The 21,244-nt window shown below is 38.2% G+C and overlaps 1 protein-coding gene across 1 annotated transcript; it reads left to right on the forward strand.

The window, feature by feature from the left end:
• Positions 1-1,335: 1,335 nt before the first annotated feature.
• LOC118491186 lies at positions 1,336-2,794 on the forward strand. The gene is made up of 2 exons (XM_035988724.1): positions 1,336-1,961; positions 2,512-2,794. The coding sequence occupies exons 1-2, from the start codon at positions 1,344-1,346 to the stop codon at positions 2,572-2,574; spliced, it is 681 nt and encodes a 226-aa protein (XP_035844617.1). The 5' UTR covers positions 1,336-1,343; the 3' UTR covers positions 2,575-2,794.
• The last annotated feature ends 18,450 nt before the right edge of the window (positions 2,795-21,244 follow it).

Consider the following 21,244-nt stretch of genomic DNA (forward strand, 5'->3'; position numbering starts at 1 on the left):
CGATCTTGTCTGAATCGTTGTCTGTTTCATCGCATAATCAGCAAGTTAGCCGACTATCGTTCGAGCAAATTTGCTGATCATCAGCGATATAGCATCATTTGACCCATTAGCGATTTTATCGAAGGCGACTTCGAGAACCGTGCTAGCGAATCACAGCGTTCCTATCACGGTTTCCGGCAATTATAATCTAACACCGTTTGATGTTTGATTTGTCAGCGTAGACAGCGTAGTTGTTCGTGCAGGATCTAGCATCTCGACAGCGAAAACAGCGAACTAGCCAAGTATCAGATCAGCGAAGACAGCGAACAAGTTTTCAGAGATCATAATCTACATCGCTCGCCGGCGATTTTAACTGGCTTGTCAGCGAATTAAAGCCTGTTTCAGCACACATTCCTCAAAAACTAAGAAAAATGTCGCTAAATCAACTAAGTCCAATCGCTCAAGCGGAACTTGAAACTGGAACCACAACTCGCCCACCAAAGTTGAAAGGAGCGGAAGATTTTAGCACTTGGAAAACTCGCATTCAATCGTTCTTCGAGTACACGGATTACAATCTGTGGCTCTCCGTTACTGCCGGACCTCACGTTCCTACGGTAGTTAGAGGAGATACGGTGGTTCCTAACAACGATGCTACCACCTTCACTGACGAAGACAAGGCCCTCATTCAACGTGATCGTCGTGCACACGCCGCTCTGACCATGGCTTTATCAACAAACGACTGCAACATGTTTGAAGAACACCGAACTGCTAATGCACTCTGGAATGCATTGATCGAGTACTATGAGGGAAATGAAGAACTGATCGAAAGCAAGAGAGATATGGTGCAGAAGCAATACGACATGTTCTGCGGAGTCCGTGGAGAGAGCTTGTCTGATCACATTAGCCGCTTCCTAAACATGATGACTAAAATGAAGAAAGCTGGAAATCCTGTAACCAATCGTGCTGCAATAAAGAAATTGCTTGACTCGCTCCCCAAGGAATGGAGCCTGCAGTGTATGATGATCAAGAAGGAATTCCTCAACAATCCTAATCCTGTTACTCTGACAGATCTGATCAACACTCTAAGGGCATTTGAAATGGACGTAAACAAGAGAGAGATGAACACTGCTGGATATCAACCTAAAGCAACTCAACCTTCAGCAGGACTGAAGAATGTAGCGTTTCTCGCTTCAGGGGGCATTACTCCACAAGCTTCTGATCTAATTTATGGAAATGCTTCCGCAAGCGCATCTAAAGCCCCACAAGTTGTTGAGAAAACGATCACTGTCGATACTCAAGCACTGAAAGTTTCAACCGAGAATGTGGCACTCTTCAACACTTTCCTAAGTAGCTATGAAGCCCTAATGTCTGGGGAATTGAGGAAGGAGATGTTTACTGCCGAAGACATGTATCAGGTTGATCCAGATGATATGGAAGAAATGGATCTGAAATGGCAAATGGCCATGATCACTCTGAGATTGAAGAAGTTTCAAGACAAGACAGGAAAGCGATTAGGTCTTGGAAAAGCTGGTTTTGACAAGTCTAAGCTGAGGTGCTACAACTGTAAGAATCTTGGACACTTCAAGCGTGACTGTCCGATGTTGAAAGAGGGAAACAGTGAAGCTACTCCAGCTGCTAAACAGATCACTGCCGAAGAGAACAAAAGCAACGCTTCCCCCAGCACGCCGAAGGCTTTGGTTGTTGAAGACTATGACTGGAGCGAAGAGATCACTGAAGCTAAGGAACAAGTCAACAAAGCACTGATGGCCAAAATCTCTAGTGAATCATCTGCAAAGCACTTTGAGAAGCAGACAACGGGAATCCCAACTGGAAACAATGATGCTGACCAGGGATTGAAAGGTATTCTGCCTTCAGTGGAGTCTGGTGATAAAGCTGAAAAAGATGCTGAGAAAGGAAAGGATAAAGTTCAAGCTACAGCCATGAAAGCAGATGCATCAAAAGAGAAGGCTGACAAAGACTTGGTAAATAGTATTCCACTTAGTTTCAAGGAGAAGTTATGCTCCGAAGCATGCGTTGATGTCGTGGCACATTATAAATTCCTAAATCTGGAGTTTGAAAGGCAAAAGGACAAAGCTTTGAAAATTAATAATGAGCTTAAACAAAATGAGGCTGCATATCAGAGAAAGTTGAACTCAACTTTGGCTGAAATGCAAACTCTTAAAGAATTTGTGTTTAGAAAAGATTTTATCATAAATGATCTTACTGAAAGGATAGAAAAAGCGTTAAATGAAAAGAACAAACTCCAGATTATAATAGATAAATGGAATGTCAGTCAAAAGGCCTTTACTGACATCAAAAATTGCCAACGACCAACGTTTGTAAAAGACGGGATTGGTTATAAGGATAGGCACGGAAATGAAAGAAAACTTTTCTTTCCGCCTCACAGCAAAAACTACGTGCCTATGCCTACTCCTCATCCCGAAAATGATCTCATAAATGAAAAGGCCTCAGTTGAACAAAATGAATTTTATGAAAATGAGACAACTGCTAACTGTTCTAAAAGCAATGCAGATTCCATTGAGTGTAAAGAAGATGTGTGCGATGATGATGGAGACTGCGGAGGGTCAAAAATAGGAATTGGTTATTCAGGCGACAGTTATTCCACCGTTAACTGGTTCGTCTGGAATTGTTCTAAAAACAATGTTAAGGATGAATGTAATAGTTTAAGTAGGATGGATGACTGTAATGGCCAAGTGCCTAAAACTAAATCTGTGGATGACTGTAAGGGCCATGTGCCTACATTTGAGACCCGTGATCATGAACCTTATGTGTCTGAATGTCATGGTTTGAATTATGCGTGTCGTGATGATAATGTTGTTTGTGAATCTCCTGTATTTGTGCCAGAATTAAAAAGGAATAGCTTTGGAAAATTCCTTACAAAGGAAATTCCCGAATTTATTCCTTCCAGAACAGGTATGACAGAATCAGAAAAGAAAGCTACTGCAGATCAAGATAATGAAGAATCAAGCGCCATTACCACAGAAGACGAACAGACATCAGAAAGTTCGCATTCAGAAATCTCAACTGAAGATCAAGCAACAAGTGATGAAAGCTTCGAATGTTCAAGTTGTGAAGCAAGTGAAGAACAAAATTCAAGCAAGGACAACACGTCTGAAAGCTCACTCGATTCAGACAGTGATGAAGAATTTCCCGAAGATGAAAGCAGAGTGGACAAGAAAATGAAGAAAGCAAAAAGTTCAAGACTCTCATCACATACATCATCTTCTCACACCAAAAGACCCAGACATAAAAGATGTTTTCGCTGTGGTCATTTAGGACATACAGCGAAACATTGTAAAACCAAAAAGTTTCCTAGACCAGAACATGATTTTATTACAAACGTCACGCAACAACTAAATTATCTTAAGAAATCTGTTAAAAATCTGGTTGATTCAACTGCGTATCTTTGGAAACAAAAAGAGGTCAAAGTGGGTCAAAACCACGATAGATTTGAAATGAAACAGATTTGGGTTCCTAAATCAAACTAATCTGTATATTTGTATATTTGTATATATCAGAATAAGCTCCAGAAATGGCTTCGAATGCTCATGGAATACATCTGGCACGTCGACAGCGGATGCTCAAGACACATGACGGGGTTAAAAGAACTATTGAAGAACTTCCGCTTTATTGATGGCGACTTCGTGTCCTTTGCCGGAGACGAAAAGGGAGGGAAGATTGTTGGAGTAGGCGATGTAGTATCCGAAGCTCTCACGCTGGAAAATGTCAACTATGTTCCAGAGTTATGTTATAATCTCATGAGCGTCTCTCAAGTGTGTGATAAAGGAATCTCAGTGTTGTTCAATGACATGGAATGCCTGTTCCTGAAGCCGGGTTATGTTGTTCCTGCAGAAATGATCATGCTTACTGCTCCAAGACAGAACAACACTTATGTGCTCAACATGAAGAATGCCAAGACAAATGACAATCTAACATGCCTTATCTCTAAAGCTTCAGAATCGGAGTCACTGCTTTGGCATAGACGACTGGGCCATGTCAATTTCAAAAATATGAATAAACTATCTAAGTTAAACTTAGTTAGAGGTCTTCCGATTAAAGAATTTCCATTTTCTGAAAAATGTATTGCATGCGCCCAGGGAAAACAGCATAAGAAACCTCACAAGACCAAAGCAGTGAACACGATTTCTGCACCACTTCAGTTACTGCACATGGATCTTTTTGGTCCTATCAGTGTTAAAAGTCTTGCTAAAAGCTCTTATTGTTTGGTTGTAACAGATGATTTCTCTCGTTTTTCGTGGGTATATTTTCTTGAAGCAAAGAGCGAGACTGCTGAAATATTGAAGGCATTCATTCCCTTGATAGAGAACGTAACCAAACGGAAAGTGAAGTCCATAAGAAGCGACAACGGGTCTGAATTCAAAAATCAGACCTTCATATCATTCTGCGCAGAAAAAGGAATTCATCTTCAATACAGTGCAGCCAGAACTCCTCAGCAAAATGGAGTCGCTGAACGCAAGAACAGAACGTTGATTGAAGCTGCAAGAACCATGCTGGTGGACTCCAAGCTTCCAATTATCTTCTGGGCTGAAGCAGTTAACACAGCATGCTACGTTCTGAACAGGGTGCTCATCGTGAAACCTCATGGAAAGACAGCATACGAGCTTCTCTTCAAAAGAAAACCTCTTATAGATTTCTTCAGGCCATTCGGATGTTCGTGCACTCTGTTGAACACTCAAGAAAATCTCGTCAAGTTTGAAGCTGTGGGTGATATCTGCTACTTCATGGGGTATTCATCCACTCAGAAGGCTTACCGTGTCTACAACAAACGAACAAAGATGGTGATTGAATCGTACTATGTGGACTTTCAAGAAGGAAATTACACCAACACTGGAAGCACTCCTGACTGGTTCTATGATGTGAGTGTGATCTTCAATAACTTTGAAATTCCGGAAACTGTGTCTGACCCTGAGCCAGTTGAAGACGTTCAAGTTGAACCCTTGTTTGACTCGTCTGACATTGGTTTCACTCCTTTCACCACTCGATTATCTCCATCATCTGCTGATCCAATTATGGCTGTAAATGAATCAAATGGTCACACTTCGCCTGAGAGCACCCAAGAAAATGGTGCTTCTTCTTCACAGGCAAATGTGAATGAGCCAACTCAAGACGATGATCCACCAATAATTTATGTAGACGAACATTTCACCAACCTTCCGCAGCAAATCGAATCTCTGACAAATGCAGGTTACAAGACAAATAAAAATCATCCTCTTGAAAATGTCATTGGCGCAGTAGAAGAAGGAGTACGTACTCGAGGGCAGTCAGCTAGCATCAACAAAGGTCTCTTCGCAGCCTTTCTTTCACAATCGGTTCCACGTGACATCGAAGACGCTATTCAAGACTCCAGCTGGGTTCAAGCGATGCAAGAAGAATTGTCTCAATTCAGGAAACTCAAAGTGTGGGAACTTGTAGATCTACCTGAAGGAAAGTTTCCTATCGGTACAAAATGGGTCTTTCGAAACAAGATGGATGATCGTGGGGTGGTTATCAAGAACAAGGCTCGATTGGTGGTGCAGGGTTTTCGGCAAGAAGAAGGGATCGACTACGAAGAGGTTTTTGCTCCAGTCGCTCGATTGGAGGCGATCAGAATATTCCTGGCGTATGCTTCCTACAGAAACTTCAAGGTCTTCCAAATGGATGTCAAAAGTGCGTTTTTGTACGGGAAAGTTAAGGAGGAAGTTTACGTGTGTCAGCCTCCTGGGTTTGAGGATCCTCATTTTCCAGGGCGCTATTTTAAGCTGGATAAAGCACTGTACGGCCTACATCAAGCCCCACGCGCCTGGTATGAAACTTTGTCCACATACCTTCTGGATTGTGGTTATTCCAGAGGAACGATTGACATGACACTCTTCACCAAGAAGGTAGGGGAAGATGTTATGCTAGTCCAAATCTATGTGGACGATATCATATTCGGGTCAACAAACGAGGTCTTGTGCAGAGAATTTGAATCTATCATGAAGGCAAAATTTGAAATGAGCATGATGGGAGAACTGAACTTCTTTCTGGGTTTAGAAGTGAAGCAAAGGGAGGATGGAATTCTGATTCATCAAGCTAAATATATTCGGGACATTCTCTCGAAATATAACATGAATGACTGCAAAGTGGCAAGCACGCCATTCGCCTCCCAAACAGAGCTCACTTTAGATCCTCAGGGAAAGTCGGTGAACAAATCTTTCTATCGCTCAATGATCGGATCTTTGATGTATCTGACAGCAAGCAGACCTGATATCATGTGGGCCGTTTGTCTTTGCGCTCGTTTCCAGACAAATCCAAAGGAATCCCATGAGATTGCCGTAAAGCGCATCTTCCGCTATCTGAAAGGAACACCAAAACTAGGGCTTTGGTATCCTAAAGATAGTAATTTTGACTTAATTGCTTATTCTGACAGCGATCATGCAGGTTGCAAAGTGGATCGAAGGTCGGTTTCAGGAGGATGCCAATTTCTGGGAAATCGACTGATTTCATGGCAAAGCAAGAAGCAAACAACAGTGTCCACGTCGACAGCTCAAGCGGAATACACTGCAGCATACAGTTGCTGTTCACAAGTTCTCTGGATACAGAATCAGTTGCTGGATTACGGAATCAACATCATGAAGACTCCGATATTCATCGACAATGAGGCTTGTCTGGGAATTGTGAAGAATCCCGTGCACCACTCCAGAACCAAGCACATCGAAATCCGCATTCATGCAATTCGAGATGCTTATGAAAAGGGTTACATTCAAGTGGTGCCAGTGGATACGACACAGCAACGTGCCGACATCTTTACGAAAGCTTTTGACAAAACTCGTTTTAACCAGTTGGTAACCTGGTTAGAGATGGTCAATTTCCTTGATTGGAAATGAAGCTTGTGTTGATTAAAAAAAAAAAAAAAAAAAAAAAAAAACTTTTATTTAAATATTAATAAAATAATAACGTTTTTGCTTGTTGAAAATAAAACGGATATTGAAGGACGTCGCCTACCAAAAAGATTTTCTGTTTAAAAATTTTATTTTCGGGCAAATGGACTTACGAAAATGAAAATTTTAGGGGGGATATTCAGAAAATCCTTGAAACAGGATGCTTATGTCAGACGACGCTTATGTCAGACTCCCGTTAGAGGAAGTGATAGAAAATTGCTAACACTTTGTCATTTCTTTGAACAGAATACAATATACAATCAGGGTACCAAGCAACGATGTGTCGGTAGATTCAGAAACACCGACGAGTAAACTGCTGGTAGGGAGCCGAACATAATGTCTACACAAGAATTCTGGCTTTTCTCAGGCATTACGCTTCTCAGTGGGTAACACGTTGCGGCATATGGCTTAATGGTCTTGAATCTTGCGTTGACGGATTGCCAAAATCTGAGATTTCGGGTCTTTATATTGGGATTTCATTCGGAGGATATCATAGTTGCTCTTCTGCTGTACGGTGGTACTGACCTAGACGCAAATACTATGATATTCTCTTACCAATAAGTGCCTATTAAAAAAAAAAAAAAAAAAAAAAAAAAAGGAGGCCAAACCCTGTATAATAAGTGCCATTATTGGCCAAAAATCCATAATAAGTGCCATCTTTGGCCAATCTATCTGATAGATCAGTAGGCAACTCTGCTGTACGATGGTACTGACCTGTTTGCCGAACCATCTATCTTAACCCTCGATAGTTCCTGGAATCTCTGTTGTACGAAAGTACAGACCTGATGTCCGATCTATCGTTGAAGAGAATGAATCCAATATACTCACCTGTTATGAGGAATCTTTGTGCATACCCTGATCGCGGGGGTATGTCCTGATGTGGGACTCACGAGGGCGTAATGATTCTATTTTCAATAGCTTGTGTGGGGGCCATCGAAGACTTGTCAAAATTACCGAAAACATGATAAAACACGCTCTCCGAAGGTATGTTGAAAGAAGGATGCATGGATTTAAGCGGACAAACATACTGACAGTTTTTCTTGTGCCCTGGTTAGTAATATAATAGTAATAATATATAAAGAATGTGGCAAGTGTTGGTGGTATGATCTTCTGCAGGTAAGTTCGGTAAGCGTCAGTCATTTCAAGAAAATCTGAGTTAAATGAATCCTCGCAATGCAAGAAAGTTGAAGTTCGGAGTCAAAATGGCTCAAATTTTAACATCACTGTAAATATCCCAAAATAAACAAGCTTTCAAACTTAAACGGGCACGTTTTTCGAGAACGTTTGAAATCCTCAAGCAAAAACCAAAATTTTTGAAACTATATATAAGCCGGCGAAGATAAGATACCAGCGAACATATAAGTTCGCTGGTTACCTTTTTGACCGTACCCTTATATATCCTTTTAACCGTCGTTTTTCAAATTTTTTACTTCTTCCTCTCCACTTCATCGCAAATATCACCCGTTCTTCATTTCTTTACTCTGTTTTTCATACCACAATCATCAACACAAGTCTTCATTCTATCAAAGAAATTCAGGTGTGTATTGCTTGTTCGGTTTACGGTCCTTTGTTTAAATGATTACATGTTTAAAATTTCAGATCATGGAAGATTTCAAACAAGTTGTTTGGGTTAAGGGTTTGGTTTAGTTTTTGTGGGTATTGTAATTGAATCGGTTTTAGAAACGGTGAATCATGCTTATGCTTGCATCTGTATATATTTCGGTACAAGTTGATGTCAAATTGTTATGTTTAGGCTTTCCGGTAATCTTAGGATAAATTGGATATGAACTGTCATGGGTTTTAAGAAGGGTTTTTCAAGAAAATTATGAACACAGCGAAATTATTATGGTGATAGCGAGGTTAGCGATTTTAAGGGAAATCCAAAAGACTCGAACGCGAGTTCGAGCAATCAGCGAGCGGTTTGATTCGCTCGGATAGTGATCAAATTCGCTATCCTCGTTGTTCAATCACTTCCGTTAATGAAACGCTGTCTTCGCTATGTTCGCTAGCGAAGAATTGACTTGAAATCACAACTGATTCACCAGCGAACATAGCGTATTTGTCGATGGTTATTGAATTCAGATGTGTTGGGGAAGTCAGCGTGGATATCAAGTCTTGAACGCGAGTTCAAGCACCGAGTCATTGATCTAACTTGCCCGGATGGCGAGATAGATCATGATCTTCGCTGACAGATCAGTTCCGGGTCAAAAACCGTGCTTTCGTTAAATTCGCCAGCGAATTTGGCTTTTCCATCAGGTAATCTGTGTATATGGCCATCCTTAGCGATGAAACCATCTGATCTGGCAGCGAAGTTATTGTATATATTAATTTTTTTTAATTTCTTTTCATGGTTAAATAGTTTATGTCTTTTGTCTATTCTAGTCTCGTACATAGTTTATCCGGTATCTAACTTGCTCCGTTTTCTGTGCAGAATGGTGAAAGTGCTCGAATGGGATAAAACTCAAAAACATAACCAGAGTATAAATCTTGATCTAGTTCCAACCGACTTCGAGGACGTAGCTAGATGGGTTCGCGATAGCAGAATTGGTCATGCAGTGGAAACTTCTGTTCCTGTCTACTATCTTCACATTCGAGAATTTTGGGAGAACGTAAAGCTAGAGTCAATAAACAACAAACCAGGAATCACTTCGACAGTTCGCAACAAAAGAATAGTAGTGACAGAAGAAAGGGTACGTAAAGTTCTGAAGCTCGAAGACAATGGCAATGAACCACAAAGCATGAATCAGGATGATATTCTCGATGGTTTCAAAGGAATGGGATACGCAGGGGATTTCAGAAACAAAAAGGAGATCAAGAGGGGCGGTCTGACTAGGGATTGGAGGTTTATTGTTTATGTAATTTCAACGAGTCTAGCGCATCGAAAAGGCGGGTTTGATGGTTTGAATTTGGAGTGGTCTGCTGCTATGCTTAGCTTATGTACGAATCAAAAATTCAATCTCTCTGGATTAATTTTCAATTATATGAGAGAGAATGCAAATGGAGCGACTTGGGCAATGTACCCGAGATTTATTCAGATGCTCATTAATGATCAAGAAAAAGACCTTCCAAACGATGGAAATACCTACAAATTCCACGTGCCCACAAGTAGACAATATACTGAAATCAAAACCAACGAATGGGTTTTGTTGCACGACTGGATGTACAGAGCTGAAAGACTACCCATCGTGAAAGCTGCATATCAGAAGTACAAAGAAGGGGTCAAAGCTAAACAACAGAGAGCAGCACAAGCACAGGCCGAAGCAGCCGCCAAAGAAGGAAGTAGCAAAGAAAAACGAAAGGGCAAGCAACCTGCAGGTGAAGAACCTCCTAAGAAGAAAAAGACAACAGGAGGTTCTGAACGTTTAATGAGTTCTGCAATCAGGGCGGCACAAACTGAAGAGCAACGCAAAAATATTCAAGATCTAAAAGCCATGCACGTAATGCAGGAGAAAGAGAAACGAGAAAAGAGCCTGAAACGTAAAGAAATATCTTCTTCGGAGATGCCCGAAGTAGTTCCTGAAGAAGTTCAAGACCTAAATGACTTCGTTGATCAAATTCTTGTTGATCCTGACGAGGCACAAGCACGCGAAGGTACTTCAAAGGTTTCCCCAGTCAAACCCACCAGAATCTCAAAACCACCCGTTGTTCCTCAAAGACTACGTCCATTTCAAGATCTGTATGATAGACTCATAAAAGACACCGGGCCTTCGGTGGCGAAAGAAATTTGCTTGTTGAAGAATCAAGTCAATGATACAAACATCCTAAGAGAGAAACTCAAGGATCAAAGAAAGAAAAACAAGGAAATGAAAGAATACATGGCCAAGCAAGCCAAGTTTGTCAGATTTCAACAATCCAGCTTAGAGAAGCTCTACCGAATGATGAGGGGAATATGTGAAAAAGCAAACATTGAGCCGATGTTTACATTTGATGAAATCTTCGATTTTGAAGCTTTCATTCAAGAAGAAACGGCTCGAAAAGAAAAAGAAGCCGAAGCGAAGAAAAAGAGATTGGAATCGGTTGACAAGGCATTGGAGGGAAACGAAAGCGACGAAGAGGCAGTAGATCGGGAAATTATGCCACCAACCTTCGTTGAATGGGGGCTAGAAGACGAGGTTTTATATGAGCAAGAAGATGGCAAGACCTTCGCTCCTGAACATCCTGAGTGGTTCAGAAAAGAACGAGAAAAGCTGCCTGATCTGCATCAAGTGATAAAGGTTGCTAAATCGGAAGAGACTGAGAAAATAATAAGCTGGATGTATGACAACCTAAGGGGCATGTTCGTTGTAAAGAGACGGGGTGGTGTGATACAATATTTCGCAACTGGGTTTGATCTCTTCTCGCTCCCAAGGTGGGATTTAAGAGAGCTTGGGCGTCTGAATTTGCTCAACCATGGTGACAGGGGCATCGGAAGAGACTTTGAACGTCTAATTACAAGCGAATGCGACAAGAACTTCCCGAATCATGCCCCACAGCGCCCAAGACGCCGAGTGTCGAAAACTACGTTTGATCCAGTAACAGGCAAGGGAAAGGTGACGTGGGTTGTTAACCCTGCTAAAGTAGTCACCAGAGTCAAGCTTCCGGAAGAAATCCCTGTGGCACTTAAGGATTTCAAGAAATGGTTCTACGACAGTCAGACCGGTGAAGCTGTGATAAGATCGAACGACAATGTTGATATTCGAATACTGGATCCTATGGATGTATTTCAATTTGGACTCTCTGATCTCACCATGCTAAATGCTAGGCGTATAAATGTCGGAGCTGGAAACGCAAATCTTGAAGAGGCAGCACTGTTTCAGCGTGCAGTGGAGCGTGCCTGGAATCTAAAAAGGGAGATGCTCGACATGGTAGACAAAATACAGAAGCGAAAAGAGAAAGAGCAGAAAAAGAAAGAAGGTCGAAAGAAAAAGAAACACGAGAAAACCATGGAAGGAAGCTCGGCCTCAACTGCAGATCCACCCACCACCGACTCTCAACCCACACCAACACCTCCGGCCTCATCCACATATGAGGCCGCTAAGGAGGACCCAAAATCAAGTGAAGCTGTTATTAATCAAGAACCTCCGGTAGCATCAACGGAGAGTGTCGCACCACCTGAAACAATCATGGTGGAAGTAAATCCCACCGAGCCAGAGAAACAAACTACAGAAGATCCAGTGGTTACTACAGAAGATCCAGCGGTTACTACTGAAGATCCAAAGATTACCGCAGAAGAATGAGAAGACAAGCACGCAACGATCTAGGGGGGATATTGTTAGAGCATATGAGATCGTTGGTACTTGTGCTGGATTAGTTTAGTTGTAGTTTGTATGCATTTTGAATGTTTAGGGGTTGTTTTTGTAATTATCTAGTAGTTATATTCCTGACCTAGTGTAGTTAAGATACCAGCAAATTTATAAATTTGCTGGTTAGTCAGGACACTAGTATAAATACCCCAAGCATTGTAACATTCTCAAGCTTTTGGCTCTTGGTGCAATAGAAGTGTTGTTTACATTCTTGTTGAGCTTTAATCTGATTTCCAAGGTTGTGCATTGTTATATCTTTCTGTTTGGATTCAATACAACACTAGTTGTATTCATCAATCCATTAGCTTCACCTTCATCTTCATTCTTGACATTTCTTGACTATTCATAGTTCAAACACTTAATCAATAGGTGTTTTGGACTAAAACAACCAACCACTGTGATCCGGATACGTTTTGGGATCTACAGTTCCTGCACACTTCCAAATAAGGTTAGAATTTCATCGTTAGAAGCTAAGACAGGAGCAGATCCTTGGACACTCCGAGTAGGGATAACATCTTGAGATTGTGTAGAGGCTGGCATCCTTGGAGGAGGTGGTGAAAGCACCGAACCAACTGTTGCAGAAGTTGTAGCAGACACAGTAGAAGAGCTCATGTTTGATCTTGAGGCCATTGTAAACAATGTGGCAAAAAGTTTCGAAAACAGAAAACCGATTAACGATTTCACAAAGATTTTTAGTAAAGAGAGCACCACTTGCCCCACGGTGGGCACCAAATTGTTTTGGTCAAAAATTATCGAAGCAATTAAGTGATCAAATTAGTTAAGTGAGGTAGTGTGCTAAAAAGTGTGTTGAAAATATGTTGGTTAAGTTGTTTAGAAAAACAGTGTTCAGGATACGGCTCAGGATATTGAGCTGTATCTACGATCAAATAATGAGCAAGAAAGTAAAGTAAATGACACGAGATGTACGAGGAAAGCCCTTGATCAATCTAGATCGCCGGCATAAAACCTCGGGAGCTGACAATCGCAGCTGCCTTGTTCTTCTTATTGCTTTAAACTTCAGGATACAGTGCAGGATATAGATCAGATCGCTAAGTGTTACAACGAATTTGTGTGAAAGTGAAAATTGCTAGAGAGCAAGTGTTAGAGTGTAGAGAGTGTGATTGTGATGTCCTAGTTGATCTGATATACCCACCTATTTATAGTAACAAATTACAAACAATAATCCCTACAAATATGGGCTACTCCGAATATTCCATTATGAACGTTATAAACCGAGTAATACGACTTCAACGTCTTCCCTTGAACGACTTGGACCGAGTCTTCCCTGGAATAGGTCTTGTTAACGTTGCTAGCTTCTAACCCACGTGCCTGCACATAATCCATTAGTAATCCCGAGGATACCATTCAGGATGTTACCAATATCCTGAACTAGCATCCCGGATGTAAACAGATACAATATAAACAAGATATATATCAAGATATTTTTCAGGATATGGGCTCAGAATTTCACCCATAACAATAATTATTAATTAATTATTTCATCCAACGTTTTTATCATGAAAATCATATTAACTATTAGAGTAAACTTTCGTTTTGCTCCCTGTGGTTTGATCACTTTAACGGTTTTGCCCCAAACCTTTAAAAATAGTCATTTTCCTCCAATAGTTTGCTATGGTTTTTCCATTTTGATCCCCGCCTCTAACTCCATCCAAATTGTCTGTTTTTCCATTTTGCTCCCCGCATGGAGCAAAATGGAAAAACCATAGCAAACTATTGGATGAAAATGGCTATTTTTAAAGGGTTGGGGCAAAATCGTTAAAGTGACCAAACCACAGGGAGAAAAACGAAAGTTTACTCTAATTATTATTTCATCCAATGTTTTATCTTGAAAATCATATTCGATTTTGGAAAAAAGAATAACCAAGTTTTATGCATATAGGAGTCACGTAGTCGGCCACTCACTCTTGATTATGGGCCCAATGGGTCATATTGTGTGTTAGTCACTTGCATGCATATATCATCTAATTCCATGTGTAGGTGATAATCCTTGCATAACACAGAATTGTTCTATGTTCCTCAAATCATTAACGCATGATTTAAAAGAAAAGTTTTTGTTCTACCTTGCAAAAAGCGATATGGGTTGAACGGTCATAAGTTCAATAAGCATCTTGACTGGGTAGATATGATTCTATTTTAACTATTCTTTTTGTTTATGTTTAATAGTAAGTCGGTTTGTTGAACGGTCATAAGTTCACAAACCCTAATAGCACATAACATCAATCTCGCCTTCCTCTCCATAACCGATTCCCTTGTCGGTTTCTTAGCATCACCATCATTAGATTGCACCCTAAGGAGGAACCAGACCAAGATGACAATCCTGTCAAACCTTATTGCTGTGTCTCCATCTGGATTCTCTGTTGGCCTGTACTGCTGCAATCAGGTATGTTTTAATGTTTTCCATTATGTCTAAACAAAACTGATCAACATGTGGTATCAGAGCATATGTTGATTAATCAGTTCTGTTTTTATCCATTATTCTGGGATAGAAATCTGGAAAACGGAGTTTGAAAACTTAATAAACCATAACAGTAGGTTTCGAGTTCTTTGAATGTCACCGAAAACACTTTTCGATAAACTGAATTGGTTAATAATGTGACTGGAAATCGAATAGGTTAATTTTATGTCCGAAATCTGTTTTAGAAGCCTTAAAATTCAGGTTTCGGGTTCCAGAATTATTATTTTATTTTTTAGGGTTCATCATGTGTTCTTAGGAAAATTCGAAATTCCTTTATGTTTTGGAATATAATTTGGATTTTGAGTGTTATTTCCTGTTTTGATCTGTTTTGCATTCTAAAGATTTTCGAAATCTGTTAATTGATAATCAGATGAATTTTCGAAATATTATGATAAAATTAGATCATCACTAAAACAGGAAACCATATCTCAAAATCCCTAACAATTCGAATTTTCAGTTATGTTTTCACATTAATAGCTGTAACAGAAGTTTCGAGATAAGTTTTAACCACCCGAGACAAAGGTCTCGACTCGAGACCACAAGAAATCGACTCGAAATCATAAGTGTTCTCAAATGTTTATAACTCGAGACAACGATTTCGACTCGAGATCATAAGGTCTCGACTCGAGACCACTGAGGTTTCGACTAAGGGCTTAAATCTGTACAACTCGAGACAAAGGTCTTGACTCGAGACCATAAAGGTCACAACTCGAGACCATGGTTGCGACTCGAGACCTCATAAGGAGTCGAGATCTCATAATTCGCAGCAGTCGAGACCATGATTACGACTCGAGACACTGAGGTTGCGACTCAAGACCATTAATGAGTCGAGACCTCATAATGTTATAAGCTGAGTCGAGACTTGACTCGAGACCTCATAACTGACTCGAGATCTCATAACTCACTCGAGATCTCACTCGAAACCTCATTATTTTAGGCTGTTTAATGTGAACTAAGATTTAGCTCGGGGCTCCGCCCCGAACCCCGTGCGGGGCACGCTGTCCCCCTACACCCCCAAATGATTGGTTTTTGTAATTACTTAGTTAATTAATGAGGATCAAATAATGTTTTACAAAACCAAAATGGCTTAACTTGAATGAGCTTCTGATGTGTCACTTCTGGCCAAAGCTGATTTGATGCATCTACTTATCGTTCAAGTATTACGAAAGCTATGTTAAGTGTGCATCATAAACATGAATGTCTTAATATCTGGCCGAAGCTGATTTAATTCCTTCATAGATGACATACTTAACAAGTGCATAACTAAAGTGATTGTCTCAATTTCTGGCCAAAGCTGATTTGTCTTCGTTTAAGTAGAACTTTAAGTAGTCTATTAGTTTGATGTTAGTAATAGACATATTACAACCTCTTCACACAATGATCCTTATATTAATGATCCTCAATTAATTTTTATGATCATTTCGTCTGCCTTATTCTTAGTACCCATAATTTTACTCACTATAATTTTCTTCTATGAATCTATATCTCATCCACTCTAATTCCTAAATCTAATAGGTTTTGCTTAAAGTTTCTATAAGAATTAGCTCTTAAATTAAATCCTTGATTATCTCTTAAGACACGATGATCCTATTGCTCTCTTCTGATAAAGCACTACAGAAGAAAAGTAGAGCATGATGAATAGGACAAATCAAACATGATGTCTCTTATGATAATCAAGAACTCTGTAACATAAGTGCTGTCACTAAAAGGTTATTCCAGATTAGGTCTTTCCTAAGACTAATCTATAATTGTGGAATGATCACTAGAACTCCTAAGATGCATGCCTTCATTTAAAATTATAAATTATAAAGCTAAGTGGTATATGTGAATACATAACAATGTACAATACCATGACCCATAAAGTTAAGGGCTTACACATGGAAATAAGTATATTTTTCGAGTACATTACATACTAAGATTTTCACTTGTACAATTTGATGCCTTATAAATCAACTATAACACTCAAAAATACCAAAGTATAACGAGTGTGTTGATAAGCAACATATGTACATAGAAATAAATGTTTGAAACTGGAAAATAAGATGTTATTCACCTTACAACCACTAAAACCTTAAGAGAGGATTGTTCTAAGGTCCATAGATAAATTACAAGTGCTAATCCCAACGTTAAGGTTCTTCAAGGGAAAATCTCACTGCATAATTATGCCATTAGACTAGGCATAAGCAACGAGACTATCCATTATTCTAAAGAACAGTTGGGCAAATTAATTAGATAGTCACTTACTAATGATATTTAAGTCTGCTAATTTTAATATTCCAACTAACACATGATTAGTTGACTCTAGTTCCATACGTTTCCTTACCAGAACTCAACAAATAACTAACATGAGAGTTAGTGACAAAATTAATTGTTAAGGCTATAAGAACCATAATAAGCAGTCTTCTAACAACGCCTTTCGATACCTTATATATTCTGAAGATTAATCAGAATATAGTATCATGATTAAGCAATGTTATGAAGGTTGTGAGGTTTGCATAGTCAACATAAAGTCACACTTATCTTAAACTCTCCTCTTATTTGTTCTAAATATCTGGATAGAAACATTACTAAGATGAAACTAGATGATACCTTATTTTTTCACAACTTTAGTCATCATGCAAATGAGAATTTGACAAAAGAAAAATGAGACTTATAAATTTCATCCATTATAACCAAAATTCATGAGAAATCATAACATGGTTAATGAGGATGATTTTTTTCATCTAATCTCATTTTAAGTGATTTTAAATCATGACGTTAAAGCCCTAAAATATGACTTGGCTTAAGGAATAAGCATGGGTCCATCATAAGTCATTCATTGAAATTCGTGGAACTTATTCCAAACGGAATATTCAGACATAATTCATTAATCATTTTAAAGACTATCAACTTGTATCTAAATTTTGTCGCACATGGCACACGGTCTTTGAAGAAATCTATTCATATGTATACTTAATAAGATTTCTACTAAAAATGTCCCTAAAGCTTCTTATGATATCTGGACGTTAAAGAAATCAAATAAAGTCAAACGTATATATGATAGGTTCCCACGTCACGTAGCTCATTGAAACTTCTCTTGTAGCATTCTAGAGATATTAAAGATCAGTGGGAGCATTAAGTGTCTTAATAATAACTTGCAATAGTTGCAAGAGGTGGGGAGTGAAAATTTTACATTACCTAAATTTGCACCTCTTGTACAAGACACCGCTCCATCATGACACTGTTCTATCATAACTTGTCTCCTTAAAATCTAATGCTACTCTTACAAAAGTTTCATTGTTGCTTAATTGTGGGCACACTTAGTTTTCTTACCTAAACTAACATAATCCTCAACAAGAGAAATCACAACGACTAACGTCATTATTTTGTTTTCTCTATTAGAATTTGTTGGTCGTTAAATATTGACCCTAAGCATGCTGAGTTCCTAAAAGTTTTCTAAGATCAGTGGGAGCAGTTAAAGTCCTTATCATGATTTGCAAGGAATACAAGAGGCGGGGGGAGAGTGTCATTAAATTTCACTCCGAATTTAACTCCAATTACACCTCTTGTACACCATACTGCACCAACTCTTACAAACTTAGAATCCTGAAAATGATAGCAACCTAACCAAGAGCTAATCCATAAAGCTGAAACTTTTAAAACCCAATAATCAACTCAGGAGATCATCTAGGTTTAAAAGCCTACTAACTTTGATGATTACATAACCTCCCTAATGAAGTTGAAATGGATTTTGGAAATGTTTAATGATCCTATCTCTTAAAATCAAGCCATTAGCGTAAATCAATCATCTGAATGGAATAAAACAGTTTTCTAGTAAAACTGATTTTATGTGTTCGTGTAACGTTTGGGATTTGATTGAATTACCTAAGAGTGTTCATAACTAAACCAAATCCTGATATAAGCGTTAAGACACTAAGAAGCATGATTGATTGTCAAAGGTTATACTTAGGAAGAGATAAATTATCAAAGTTTTCTTTGAGGATCATCACTGTTCTAGTAGCTTATAATAGTTTAAAGCTACATTAGATGAACATTAAAAACAAATTTCCCTAACAAATGGCTGACACATTTACATGTTCATTAGATAACAACTTAAAGTTTCAAACTGAAGGTTAAAGAACACTTTATTTGTAAGCCAATAATATTCATGTATGGGTTAATGCAAACATCATAATGTGATGAAAAGCTAACGTAATTATTTTCATCAAGAATCAAGTGGATTAATGAACCTACCTCAAAATGAGTGGGAGCAACTAAGATAAACTTGTCTATATAGATGATATTCTTTTGACAAGTATGTGTTACATAAGTCAAAGCATTGTTAACACAAACTTTAATATAATAGATCTCAGAGATGTCTCTTATGTAATAGATATCATAACGTACTGAGATAGACCAAATGGGACATTAGTTTCGTTCCATAAGTTTTACATTAAATGGGTCCTTACATATGTAACAAAATACTGCTCTCCTTTAGAGGATAATAGGATAAATGAAATTATTTCCTTATGCTTCATTAATTGGAAGCCTTATGTAAGTTTATGTCTATACTCGTTTAGATATTACTCACATTGCAACACACTAGATATGTCTAGATTAATGTGTAGCATCTAATGGAGTATTACAATATCTTTAAAAGAAACGAGAGACTACAATGTAAAGAAGAAGTGAGAATTAAAACCGATTTATTACTCTAACTTTGTGATATTCAAAGATTACAAAATGTAATTTCGGGTATATCTTTATGTCAGTAGACAAAACCTATCTCATGGAGGAGTCATAATGGACTGATATCAACAACCTAAGTTATAACGACATAATATAGTCACTAAATGTTGTTGGAAATTTATCAGTGGACTCATAAGTTTATTAACTCCATATAATTAATGTTTTGAAGAATTAGTGTGATAAAGTCAGCTACCATGACTCCTTGAACAGTAACAGTTCAAGAGGTGCTGCATTAAATTTCGATACGCAATTAATTATTCGTTTATGAACGAATTGAGGAAACTAAGTTTTGTATCGAATACATTCATGATATGCTTAAGGATCCTATAACTGAAGGGCTATTACCCATAAGTCTTATTAAGAGAGCTCATAGACGGGTATTAATTAATAGCCGTGCGAAATTGCATATCGTACTATGAATGACTAAGTATTAGTTAATTTTCCTCATCAGTTTGATTTTGTATGTCTCTAAGAATATGTCAAGCCGGCATAATGGCATATAGACAAATAAAGTTACAAATCAAACAAAGGGCTTATGCGCATTTTGCTCATAACGATTAGGTTTAAAATTAAGGCTATAGTATGATTAATGGGGGTCCTGAGTCGTATAATGATTCAACGGCTGTATTTCTCTGCTATAGTACTTGTTTAAGGCTAAAATGAGTGTTAACTCCTGATCAGGCTTATATAACACTCATAGTAAATGATTACTCGGCTAAGTGGGAGAATGTAAGATTAAATATATTTATTCTATATTTAATCTAGTAGCCATTATAATCATTTACATTATATGGATCAAAATATATAACAATCCTATTAAATAATTAGTTGGTAATTGTTGATGGGCCTAATTACCCTTATTAACTAATTAGGGTTTCCTCCTGAGTGCATATATAAGGAGAATAATGTGGAGGTTAGAGGGTTAGACAATTTCACAAACCCTAATAGCACATAACATCAATCTCGCCTTCCTCTCCATAACCGATTCCCTTGTCGGTTTCTTATCATCAACATCATTGGATTGCACCCTAAGGAGGAACCAGACCAAGATGACAATCATGTCAAACATTATTGTTGTGTCTCCATCTGGATTCTCTGTTGGCCTGTACTGCTGCAATCAGGTATGTTTTCATGTTTTCCATTATGTCTAAACAGAACTGATCAACATATTGTTGTTTAGATAATTATGGATTATAGATGGCCCAATAAGTTTGGATTAGCAATTATGGATCAAAATAAGTTCGTTTGGACCCAAAATAAGTTATAAGGTTTTAGATATATCATAAGTTAGCACAATAAGTTTTAAAGCTCAATTTTTTTAGAGAGAGCCCAATAAGTTTTCGTTTTCATATTTTTAAACATATATATATAAAAATAGGGCCTCTGCCGGGGGTGCAGCTCGCCCACCCCTGGGACCGGCCTTGTCTATTTATTCCCACATAATAAAATATCGACTAGTGACATTTTTTTAAAAGAAAATTTTATTTTATATATAAATACAAATTTGTTTTTTTTTAATAATTTTTATATATATAAATTTGAATACGCGGTTGCAATAATATCTTTATTCACGATATAAATTTTACTAAAACTTGAGATCTATCTAGTATAAGTATATCATATTGATTACAACTTAGTTTTTGATAAATTTAATATCACAATTTAGATAAAAATAAATATATTGCATTCATTATGTATAAATGTTATGAAATATTGAAAAAAAATTCACGTATAACTTAAAGCATCCGGGGATTGGAGACCACTCAACCTTTGGATATCATGGTTAAGTGATCCACACTTTTAATGTTGTATTATTTTCATCTAGTGTAGAGTTTTCC

Source organism: Helianthus annuus, chromosome 4, assembly GCF_002127325.2.
Source record: "Helianthus annuus cultivar XRQ/B chromosome 4, HanXRQr2.0-SUNRISE, whole genome shotgun sequence".
NCBI classification, from domain to species: Eukaryota; Viridiplantae; Streptophyta; class Magnoliopsida; order Asterales; family Asteraceae; genus Helianthus; species Helianthus annuus.